Source organism: Heteronotia binoei, chromosome 9 (assembly GCF_032191835.1).
Source record: "Heteronotia binoei isolate CCM8104 ecotype False Entrance Well chromosome 9, APGP_CSIRO_Hbin_v1, whole genome shotgun sequence".
Taxonomy (NCBI): domain Eukaryota; kingdom Metazoa; phylum Chordata; class Lepidosauria; order Squamata; family Gekkonidae; genus Heteronotia; species Heteronotia binoei.
The window spans coordinates 108,458,501-108,470,502 of record NC_083231.1 but is presented as its reverse complement, the minus strand read 5'-3'; the positions used below and the strand labels follow the sequence as shown (position 1 = coordinate 108,470,502).

Genomic DNA, 12,002 nt, shown 5'->3' with positions numbered 1-12,002 from the left:
CGGCCTCTATGCCCTGTTGTTGGCCCTCCAGAAAAGCTGGCTGGCCACTGTGTGAGACAGGATGCTGGACTCAGTGGGCCATTGGTGTGATCCAGCAGGGCTCTTCTTAGATTCTTATCAGAGGAAGGCCTTGGCCTCTATGCCCTGTTGCTGGCCCTCCAGAGGAACTGGTTGGCCACTGTGGGAGACAGGATGCTGGTAAGCAGAAGGTCCCAGGTTCAATCCCCGGCATCTCCAACTAAAAAGGGTCCAGGCAAGTAGGCATGAAAAACCTCAGCTTGAGACCCTGAAGAGCCGCTGCCAGTCTGAGTAGACAATACTGACTGATGGATCGAGGGTCTGATTCAGTAGAAGGCAGCTTCATATGTTCACAATAGGTGGACCTCTGATCTGATCCAGCAGGATTCATGCTTTTAGGTTCTTAAGACGCATATAAATAAATGGATATAGAAGCAAAGTGGGCTGTCGTGTGAGTGCCAGCTCTTTACACATGTATAGAATGGATGTGAATGGACTTCCTTCTTCTGATCAGGAAGACTGCTCTTGAGTCCTGCCTCAACTACAAGGACATGTGTACATTTTGCATTTGGTTAGACCCTGTGCTATTGAGCCGGAAAATCATGTGCAGGTGTGTGTGGGGGGAGGGAATACACTTGTGCCAATGAAGAAGAAGAAGACTTAAGATTTATACCCCGCCCTTCTCTCTGAATCAGAGACTCAAAGCGGCTTACAATCTCCTATATCTTCTCCCTCCACAACAGACACCCTGTGAGGTGAGTGGGGTTGAGAGGGCTCTCACAACAGCTGCCCTTTCAAGGACAACTCCTGCGAGAGCTATGGCTGACACAAGGCCAATCCAGCAGCTGCAAATGGAAGAGTGGGAAATCAAACCCAGTTCTCCCAGATAAGAGTCCACACACTTAACCACTACACACTGGCTCTCTAATGCCCCCTCTGTGTCCTTTACTTTTTACATACCCTGAGTCAGGGTCACCGATGTGGTGCCTATGGGTGCCAAAGTGCCCACCAGTACCTTTCATGGCAGCCCACTAAGTGAGTAGGTCCAGGTGGGACTATTCAGACTGCCAGCAGCTTTCCAGGATCTCAGGCTGAGGCCTTTCAGATCACCTATTACCTGGTCTTTTTAACTGGAGATGCTGTGGATTGAACCTGGGAAAGCCAGTGTGGTATAGTAGTTAAGTGCACAGACTCTTGTCTGGGAGAACTGGGTTTGATTCCCTACTCCTTCACATGCACCTGCTGAGAGGTGACCTTGAGTCAGTCACAGGTTCTCTCAGAGATGTTCCTCTCAAGAGCAGTTTCTCTCAGAGCTCTCTCAGCTCTACCTACTTCACAGGGTGTCTGTTATGGGAGGGGAAGCGAAAGGAGATTGTAAGGCACTCTGAGACTCCTTTGGGTGGTGAAGGGTGGGGTATAAATCTAATCTCTTCCTCCTCCTCCTCTGTCTGGGTTAAACTGAGAACATGTTTTTCTCAGAGGTCACCTGTTCTCAGTTTAACCCAGGCTGGAGGAACACTAGAACAGTTAGCAGACTGCATTTATTGCCTTGTGACACTCTCACCATCATTCTTCAATTGTGGCATGTTGCTGCCTTTGTTGTTTTCCCATGCAAATGCTATTCAGACCAAGCATTTTTTCAATTTGTTAATTTCGCTATTTTGCCATTGGATTCTAACTTTGCATTCTTAACCACTGCCCATAAACTATATGTAGCATTGCTCACTGTTCCCCATTTCATTGTCTGATGAATTATGCATGCATATGAAAGCTTACATTCTGAATAAAACTTGGTTGGTCTTAAATGTGCTATAGCACTCTAAGAATGTCAGATACTGGTGTGCTGGAAACAGCCAACTGAGGTTCACCTGCCGAATCAGGGCTGGCGGGTGTTGGTGGCTCTGCACCAGCTGTTGGCTGTGAATCCTGACATACCTGCAGCTCATTTCCCTGCTGGTCGGTTTCTCTTGTTAACTCAAGGTTGGCTACACAGGACTCCTCTTCTCCTGAGGAGTCCTTGCTATTGCTGAGCCCTGGCTGACCCACAACAGTAAAGTTGTCAAAGGATGGTTTGTAAAGTCTCAGAGAATGATGGTGTCCTGGAGTGAAGACATGGAGAACAGCTCAAATCTTCCAGGCTTTGAGAGTAAGGAAACTGTACTGTCCCTGAGCTCCATCAGACAAGCTCAGGAAAGTTCCTGGATTGGGCTAAACTACAGCTCATACAGAGTCTTTTATGTAGCTTCCATAAGACATCTGCTCGGTCTCTGGGATTCTTGATGAGGACAGTGGGGAGCTTACAGAGAGCATATAAGGAACTCTGCACAGTTCTCTGGACCTTAAGTGTTGGTAGCAGGCTTACCACAAGGGCTTTTTTAATAGCAGGAACTCCTTTGCATATTAGGCCACACACCCCTGATGTTGCCAATCCTCCTGGAGCTGACAGGGCTCTTAGTACAGGGCCTTCAGTAAGGTCTTGAAGGATTGGCTACATCAGAGGTGTATGGCCTAATATGCAAATGAGTTCCTGCTACAAAAAAGGCCCTGGTACCTGGGGTTACCAGGAACCCCGCCCCAGCCACCAGAGAGGGATGTGAGCTATCTCTTAGAAATCATCTTTTGGAGCCTTTAACGCTCCTTTAAGTGTCTTAAGTCTTGGTTGGAAAACAAATAATGTTTCCGGAAGGCACTCTGAAGAACTTGAGGTGTCTTTTCAACAATAACAGAAACTAAAGTAAGACTTTTGGGGTTCCGCTGTAGCTAATTCATATGAACGTAAACTTGCTTTTTGTTTCTGCAGGCAATCATACGAAAAAACCAAGCCCACAACTGTTTTCTTTTAATTTTATTAAAGATAAAGAACTGTTCCTTGTTCAATCAGTTTAAGTCCTTGATCCGTGAAAACCCCCTTTCCTTCATTACCAAAAGAGCCCCAATCATTTTTGGCTCTGGTCTTAGAAGCAGTTCAGTTTACCTTCCAGTGCTCCCAGTTAACTTTAATATTTACCTCCCAGTTAACTTTAGTATGAATGGACCATCTAAAAATCCTTTCGGAATCTGTTAGAATTCCCAGCCCGCATCTGCTGATAGCTGCCAGGGCAAAATGGAAGAGGAGCGCTAATCAGATTGTAGCTACTGGGATTTAGGTGGATCAATTATTTTGCTGCTAGAATTGATTGCTTTTCATCGCAAGTCTTTTGATTACATGTTTTGGAAGTATGAAATAAATCGCTTTGGTCTTATTAGCACCACGGTAGTAATCAGCGTGTAGCAGATAGACCTCATTTGCCAAGTTTTGCCTCTCGAACATGAGGCTGCTGTTAATTCGTTTGAAGTTGCTGCTGTCCCGTAATTGCGTGCCGTGTTAACATATTTTTAATACAATTTTAATTCAGAGCTTATTTCTCATTTGCAGAACAACAGCGTTTGGAAGCCGGACTCGTGCCGAGAGTGCAGTTGCCATGGCAACATTGTCATCTGCAAGGCTGTTGTTTGCGAAAACCCTCGGTGTGACTTTCAGAAGGTGAGGCGATGGGAGGACGTCCAAGCTGGAATTGCGTTGCCTGTACCGTGGTGGGACGCGTTTGGAATGATTGGCTTACACTGACATCTCTTTTTAATTGTTTGTAAAACATCTGCTGCAATGCCATTGCCTTTCCCATGTCCTAGTCTTAGGGACAGGACACTGGATTAGCTAGATCACTTGCAATGAACAGAGAAGGGATCAACGACTGGAGCATCCTGTGGCATCCTTTGAGGTGTGGTGGGTGGAGGTGAGCTTTTCTACCCTGATTCCAGGTCACCTTTCATTCCTGCTCCATAGCCTATGCATAGCTGAGTCTTATAGGTTCAACAACAGGTGTGGAATTGTTTTCTGTGGCCCCAGAAGGCAGGACCAGAACCAGTGGGTTGAAATTAAATCAGAAGAATTTCCGGCTCAACCTTAGGAAGAACTTCCTGACCATTAGAGCGGTTCGTCAGTGGAACAGGCTCCCTCGGGAGGTGGTGGGCTCTCCTTCCTTGGAGGATTTTAAACAGAGGCTGGATGGCCATTGACAGCAATGCTGATCCTGTGAACTTAGGGGGAGGTATTTGTGAAGTTCCTGCATTGTGCGGGAGGTTGGACTAGATGACCCTGGGATCCCTTCCAACTCTGTGATCATATAAATAAAGGTAAAATTTTGGACAAACAATCCCTTGAATGTCAATACGAGATAGAGATTCAGTGGTTGCAATACTTGCAAGTTAAAACAACATTGGACCATCTATTTAAATTGGGAAATTTTAGAAAACCCTAACGGCCTTTGAAACTCTATCGAAACATATCGATTCAGAGTCCTAGGGGCTGATATCTAAATTATATAAAATAGTGCTCCAGGCTACCCAGAGTTGTTCAGATTCTTCCCAAAAGGCTTGAAGGCTTGATTGTGATGGCAGGTGGAAGAAAACCAATTTTGGGGATCTTTAAACAACTGTTCCAAAGTGTATTCAGTTGAAATGCAAGGTTTCCAGTGGTATACAAGGTGGTATTTTATGCTGAAATGGCTTTCTCATATTTTTAAGTCTACCGCAGCTCTCTGCTGGAAGGGATATAATGCCCCTAGTTCCTATATACGTTGTCGGTGTGAGCGCCTGGCGACTGAATCATTTTGGGGCTGGGTTCATTCTTTGATTTTATATATCACAGGGATAGATTTACTGTTTCTCCCAGAATCATTTCTATTGACATATTGGCCAGATTTACAACTGCAGAAAGATAAAGTGGAAACCATCCGTACATTTATCGCAGTCAGCCAGTTGACAGTGGCAGTATTTTGGAAAAACCCTAAAGCTCCTAGCATAGAGCTCTGGTCTAAAGAAGTCTGGGATCATTTTGTTATGGCTAAGTTAGTGGACAGCATGACACAACTCACTAATGCCATCATATTAAATTTTCCATTATCTGGTACCCTCTTTTGCAATAACTTTCAGAAAACAATATAATCCCTCATAGTGCTGTTTACAAGAACTTTTCACAATTTTAAATTTCTGGTTGTTGAAAGTTTATATTATGATTTTGTGAAAGGTTTTTTTGCTGTACTCCATTTTTGAATAATTTTTAAAAATGTAATAATAAAAAACAGCAACAAGTATCTTCATGGCATCTAACTGGGAGGCAATTCTTGCAAATGGAGAACGCTAATATATATTGAGAGCCTACAAGCTCAGCATCAAACAGAAGAAGATGATATTGGATTTATATCCCGCCCTCCACTCTGAAGAGTCTCAGAGCGGCTCACAATCTCCTTTATCAACCCCCTCCCCAACAGACACCCTGTGAGGTGGGTGGGGCTGGAGAGGGCTCTCACAGTAGCTGCCCTTTCAAGGACAACCTCTGCCAGAGCTATGGCTGAGCCAAGGCCATGCTAGCAGCTGTAAGTGGAGGAGTGGGGAATCAAACCCGGTTCTCCCAGATACGAGTCCGTGCACTTAACCACTACACCAAACTGGCTCAACAAAGGGAGACCGTTCCCATATAAGCCTTCCAGCAGAAGCAGAAACTAGTTTTTGCAGAATCAGTTTAAAGCCATACACATGCATCACAGATCCAAGTCCACTGGGAAGTACAGCTGATGATGACCAAACGCTCCCCTGGTGGTGGAAAGTGCCTTCAAGTGGTTGCTGCCTTACTGTGATGGTGTAGAGTTGACACTAACCGCTCTACCTCCTATGTCTGTAGCAGCGGTGGCCAAACTTGTTTAAAGTAAGAGCCACATAGAATAAATAGCAGATGTTTGAGGAGAGGAAGGAAGAAAGGCAAATAGATGGGGAAGGTAAGGTGGAAAGAAAGCAACTTTAACTTTAAACGCATTCTCCAAGCTGCCAGATGGCTTGGCTCGGAGAAGTGATTTAAAGAGAGAAATGCCTTCTCCAAGCCGGCTAATGGGGCAGTGGGGGCTTCGAGAGCCATACAATATGTGTGAAAGAGCCACACGTGGCTCCCGAGCCACAGTTGGGCCACCCCCGGTCTGTAGATTTATCCTGGGTTCTGTTTCTCAAGTCAGAATGTTGAGGAACCGGGTGGAACGCTCAAGAACTTTACATCCAGGCATTTCGCATTATCAGCGGATATTGTGTTATCCTGATGATGTAGCTCTAATTCACGACTCGCTTATTGGACGAGCCAGTCTGGTAGTGTCTGATTGCTATATAGCAGTGGCTCCTTATCTTTTTGGCACCAGGGACTGGTTTCGTGGAAGACAATTTTTCCATGGAGTAGGTGGGTGGTGGTGGGGGGGTTTGCTGCAGTTTTTGCTGTCCCAGGCTGCCCCCCTGCCCACACCCCATCCCTGCCTCCCATGGGGTCTTTAAATGAGGGGTAGGCGAAGATCCTACTGCTCCTTCCGCCCGCCTGGGGCCCAGATGGATGAAAGAGGTAGTGCTTCGGAGTGAGGCCGTGCTGCCTCTTTTGTTTGGGTGGAAGGGGTGGCAGGGCTGCTCTGCCCTGTTCCAAGGCTGCCTCCCTTGCTTCTTTTGTCCGTCCCTAAAGGGGTGGCGCAGCACCTCTGCCTCGCTCTGCGGCCTGGTTGCTAACAGGCCACGAGCCGGGAGTTGGGGACCCTTGCTATAGTGCAATGATAGTGCCAGAATGCATGGCTGCAATTAAAGTCTGCAATGCTCACTGAACAACTTTTTTTTCCTACTTAGGGGGAAGTGCTCCAAGTCGCTCCCAACACTTGCTGCCCAAGGTGTGTTTCGCAAAGAGAAGGATTTTGCGAGCGCCAAGGACAAATCTATGGGGTAAGGACCTCTTTCGGCTGGGGTTGCTTTGTTCTCGGCACAGCCTTGTGGACTACCTGATGAGGTGCTGTTTAGTCTCTGCGGAGGGATGCTCAGAGTACCTCCTGTTGTGAACACGCGATCCGGTTGTTTGGCTGCTATGCCAGACCAAGAGAAATCAGCTTGTTTGACGGCTGCCCCTTCTTCATACCTGCAGAGCGTTGCAGTGATCTGCTCAACTAAATTCCCTGCCTGACTCAGATTTTGTCGAGTTCTTGTGTTTAGAGAACTAGGTCAGAGAAGCCTTACGCCTCTTCGCAGATGACCTAAAGCAAAGTTATTGCTGCAAATTAACTTTTGGGCAGATACCCAAAGATGCAAAGGGAACTGCTGGTGGGTTTTCGCTGCCAACTGGGTCAGGCATTTTTGCTGGAAGAATCTTCACGTAGACGTCTGCAGGAGCCCGTTCACTGCGAGATGGTTTGGAACGGATTAATCATTTCCTCCCCCTTGTTCGTTATTTCTTCGTTGCTTGTAGAAAAGAGGGCTGGAGACCAGGGTGCATGCTATCCAAACTCTGCAGTCTTCTTGTTTCAACTCACATACCTGTTTCGTTTTTGCTTTCCCCTTGTGTGAATCAGACCCTTGAATTATTTTTGCACTGTCTTCTGTTTCCTCTTATTGAATTTGTTCTGTTCAAATGCTCTCTCTCTCTCTCGGCTTGGCTTCGCGAACGAAGATTTAAGAAGGGTGCAATAGTCCACGTTTGCTGCAGGCTCGCTGGTGGCTGACAAGACCAATGTGGGACAGGCAGGTCCGGCCACAGCGGCTGCAGGGAAAAGTCTGATTTAGGGTTGGTCCTGTAGCAGTGCGATTCTTCCTCAATCTCCTTTTGTCCTCAAGACCAGCTATGCGTGCGTTCTCAAAGGAAGAGACAGCCTGGTGGATGGTGTGCCTCCATGCTTTGCGATCTGAGGCTAGGTCAGACCACTGGTGATGGTTGATGTGACAGGTGCTAAGGGATTTCTTCAAGGAGTCCTTGTACCTCTTCTTTGGTGCCCCTCTATTTCGATGGCCAGTGGAGAGTTCGCCATACAGGGCAATCTTGGGAAGGCGGTGGTTTTCCATCCTAGAAATATGCCCTGCCCAGCGCAGCTGCGTCTTCAACAGCAGTGCCTCAATGCTGGTAACCTCCGCCCGCTTGAGGACTTCAGTGTTGGTCACAAAGTAACTCCAGTGGATGTTGAGGATGGTGCACACCGCTCTTAATGCTGCTTTCGTGCTGATTGTGTAAAAGTGTTGTATAAATGGCATAAAAGTAGCACACACCCAGAACAAAAATGGGGTCATTTGGAACCCTCCTGGAGAAGAATACCTGGGGGGTGGGAGGGAGGTTCCAAATGTTCCTGCTCACTCTGCAGTTCTTTATGAGTCACCATCTTGTCCGTGTATGTGTGAGCAAGGAGCTGTAAAGGCAAGGCAAGCGAGAAGCAGAGGTGGTTGGTCATTGGCTGTTCCACACACACTAAGTCGTGCACTTTCAGTCCACTTTCCAACTGGACTTTATTGTGTGAACTGGCAAACTCCAGTTGGAAAGTGCATAGGAAGCGATTTAAAAGTGCATTGTTTAGGGTGTGTGATCACAGCCATTGCCTTCTTCTGCAGAGTCTTCCTTGGTGGTCTCCTATTCAGGTACAGACCCTGCTCAGCTTCCAAGTTCTGACGAGATTGGGGTATACTGTGCCTTCTTCCCTCCCATCTGTCCATAACTGAGAGTTGACATTAAAAAAACACTTGATGGAACCTCCATGTTCAGAGGCACTACACCACTAAATATCAAGTGGGGATAACCATGGGGTACCTATCAGTTTACAGTCGCCTTGAGAGCCATCTAAGTCAGAGGTGTCAAATTCATTTGTTATGAGGGCTGGACCTGACATAAATGAGACCTTGTTGGGCTGGGCCATGTCGAGTTAGGCCGAGCCATGTCGAGCCAGGCCATGTGTGTACCTATTATTTAAGATTAGGTAGCAGAGATATAAATTTTATAAAGAACACAGACAAACACAATGATATATTTTAAAAAAACTTAAAACATGCCTAAAACGTTAGCATTCATTGGTCGTAAAGATGCTTTGTTTGGAGATGGAGAGCAAGTTTGGTGTAGTGGTTAAGTGTGCGGACTCGGATCTGGGAGAACCGGGTTTGATTCCCCACTCCTCCACTTGCACCTGCTAGCATGGCCTTGGGACAGCCATAGCTCTGGCAGAGGTTGTCCTTGAAAGGGCAGCTGCTGTGAGAGCCCTCTCCAGCCCCACCCACCTCACAGGGTGTTTGTTGTGGGGGAGGAAGGTAAAGGAGATTGTGAGCCGCTCTGAGACTCTTTGGACTGGAGGGCGGGATATAAATCCAATATCATCATCTTCTTCTTCTTCCCATGGGATCTAGGGAACTGGGCAAAGGAAGTTATGGCTGATTCCTTCCTTTCCCCAGGAGACTTGGAGGGGGGGAGCCTCAGCCAATAGATGGAAGAGAGACTTGTCTCAGTGGCTCTGCTGTGCAGTTGAAAGAGCTGGCAAAGCAAGCTATCCCTCCCTCCTTCCTCCCCAAGGGAGGAGCCTCAGTCAATGGAGAAAATAGAGGTTTTGCTCTGTAGCTCCTGTGCAACTGAGCAAGCCTGGCAAAGCAAGCTGTGATGCAGAAGGAAGCAAAATATAGGGAGAAAGAAGCAGATGACAGCCAGTTGCTTGGGGGCCTGATAGGAGCCCTCCGGGGGCATGATTCAATCCCTGAACTGCATGTTTGACACCCCTGATCTAAGTGATTAGGCAGTTGGAAACAGAATGCATGTCTCGATCCTTTCTTTTGGACTGTCTTTTGGGCTGTTATTATGTCTTACAAAGTTACGATCTCTTCCTCCCTGATTGTGTACCTCCTATCATTGCTTATTTCACTAACGGGAGTGCTAGATATCTCTGATTGAAAGGATATTTTTACCAAGGGGGATGCGTTGGCATGAATGAAGAAACATGGTAAACACGATAAAAAGGTTTAAATGTACTCTCCAGCCTTAAAGGGAGTCAGGTACTGTTTGCATTTTCAACGTTTGTTCAGGAATATTATAGGAACCCATGCAAACATTAAAATATATGACCTGATTTTCTCGGATTTACTTCCCTCCTGGGTCAAATAATGGGGATAGGCAGAGGGAAGATCAATGCGGAGCGAAGGCATCATGTTTTCCTCTCTTGTTGTGCTGTTTCCCACAATGGGCTGTTACATCTCCCTCTCTCGTCTTTGTTTCTCCCTGCAGCATGGTAGCGAATGGGCTGGCTCCGGATGTACAACCTGCTTTTGTGACAACGGGAGTGTGATTTGCACCCCCAAGCCCTGCCCTGATCTTTCTTGCAAGGGGGGAGAGGTGGAATCCATCGGTCAAGGAGAGTGCTGTTCGAAATGTGTTGGCCGTGGAGGTGAGTGAGTGGAAATGAAGGGTTGTGTTCGCTGTTTTGGGGGCCGAATGAGAAATCTCTGGTCATGTTTCCTCAGAGTTTTGTAAGTCACTTACCCCTCTCTCAATAAGAGCCCCAAGGCGCAGAGTGGTAAAGCTGTTGTACTGCAGTCGGAGCCCTCTGCTCGCGACCTGAGTTCGATCCTGGCAGAAGCTGGATTCAGGTAGTTGGCTCCAGGTTGACTCAGCCTTCCATCCATCCGAGGTTGGTCATATGAGTACCCAGCTTGCTGGGGGGGGGGAGTGTAGATGACTGGGGAAGGCAATGGCAAGGAAAGGAAAGGTCCCCTGTGCAAGCACCACTCGTCTCCGACTCTGGGGTGACGTCGCCCTCACCGTGTTTTCACGGCAGACTTTTTACGGGGTGGTTTGCCATTGCCTTCCCCAGTCTTTTACACCTTCCCCCCCAGCAAGCTGGGTACTCATTTGACCGACCTCGGAAGGATGGAAGGCTGAGTCAACCTTGGGGCGGCTACATGAACCAGCTTTCACTGGGATAGAACTCAGGTCGTGAGCAAAGAGTTCAGATCACAGTACTGCAGTACTGCTGCTTTACCACTCTGCGCCACCCCGTAGAAAGACTGCCGTGAAAACGTCGTGATGCAACGTCACCCCAGAGTTGGAAACGACTGGTGCTTGCACAGGGGACTACCTTGACCTTTTTTACCCCACTCTCACTCTCCTCTTCTCCGCAGGGCTTCTGTTGGATTTCACACAAGCTGCCGAGACAGCAACTCGCTTTGCCTGTTTTGCGCAGCAAACAAGATCCTCAGTTTCTGTTTGCTGCGTGGAAAAAGTCGAAGAGAATTGTAGCCCCGGGGCAGCTTGTGCGAAATCCGATGGAAGCCCTGTGGAGGAGAGGAGAGCGAGAGCGGGGTAAGGCTAGTGGGGAATCGATCTTAGTCTCTCTAAATGTGGAGGTTTCCCTCAGTCACCATGGCTAGCCGCCATTGATAGATTTCTCCTCCGTGGATCTCTCTAAGCCCCACTTTAAAACTGTTCATTCCAGTGGTCGTCACAACATCCTCTGGCAGCAAATTCTGCATTTTGATCTCTCCTTCTATAGATCAAGAATGACAGGGTCAGGAACGCCTCCCTCAGCGTCAAAGTCAGTATTGTCCACTCAGACTGGCAGCAGCTTTCCAGAGTCTCAAGCTGAGGTTTTTCACACCTGCTTGCCTGGACCCTTTTTAGTTGGAGATGCTGGGGATTGAACCTGGGACCTTCTGCTTCCCAAGCAGATGCTCTACCACTGAGCCACCATCCCTCCCCTGCTCTCCAGGGTCTCAAGCTGAGTTTTCTCACGACTGCTTGCCTGGACCCTTTTTAGTTGGAGATGCCAGAGATTGAACCTGGGACCTTCTGCTTACCAAGCAGATGCTCTACCACTGAGCCACTGCTTCTCTCCCTCTCTCACCAGATGAGCTTTTGTGATCAATAGGACAGTCAGAAGGGCCTCTCCTTGAGTTCTTAATTCCTGGGCAGGAACGTATGGGAGGAGATGGTCCGTCAGATACCCTGGTCCCAAGCCATGTAGTGCTGTAAAGGTATGAACCGGTGGTGGCCAAACTGTGGCTGAGGAGCCACATGTGGCTCTTTCACACATATTGTGTGGCTCTCAAAGCCCCCACTGCCCTGTTGGCCAGCTTGAAGAAGGCATTTGTCTCTTTAAATCCAAGCCAGCTGGCTGCTTGGAGAATACATTTAAAGTTAA

At 47.7% G+C, this 12,002-nt stretch overlaps 1 protein-coding gene across 1 annotated transcript in view; it reads left to right on the top strand.

Moving 5' to 3' along the window:
* FRAS1 (Fraser extracellular matrix complex subunit 1) overlaps positions 1–12,002 on the top strand; it is a 523,356-nt gene that overhangs the window by 195,274 nt on the left and 316,080 nt on the right. The window contains 3 exon segments of the mRNA XM_060247149.1: positions 3,434–3,541; positions 6,706–6,798; positions 10,091–10,250. Of these exon segments, the coding sequence (XP_060103132.1) occupies positions 3,434–3,541; positions 6,706–6,798; positions 10,091–10,250 (361 nt within the window).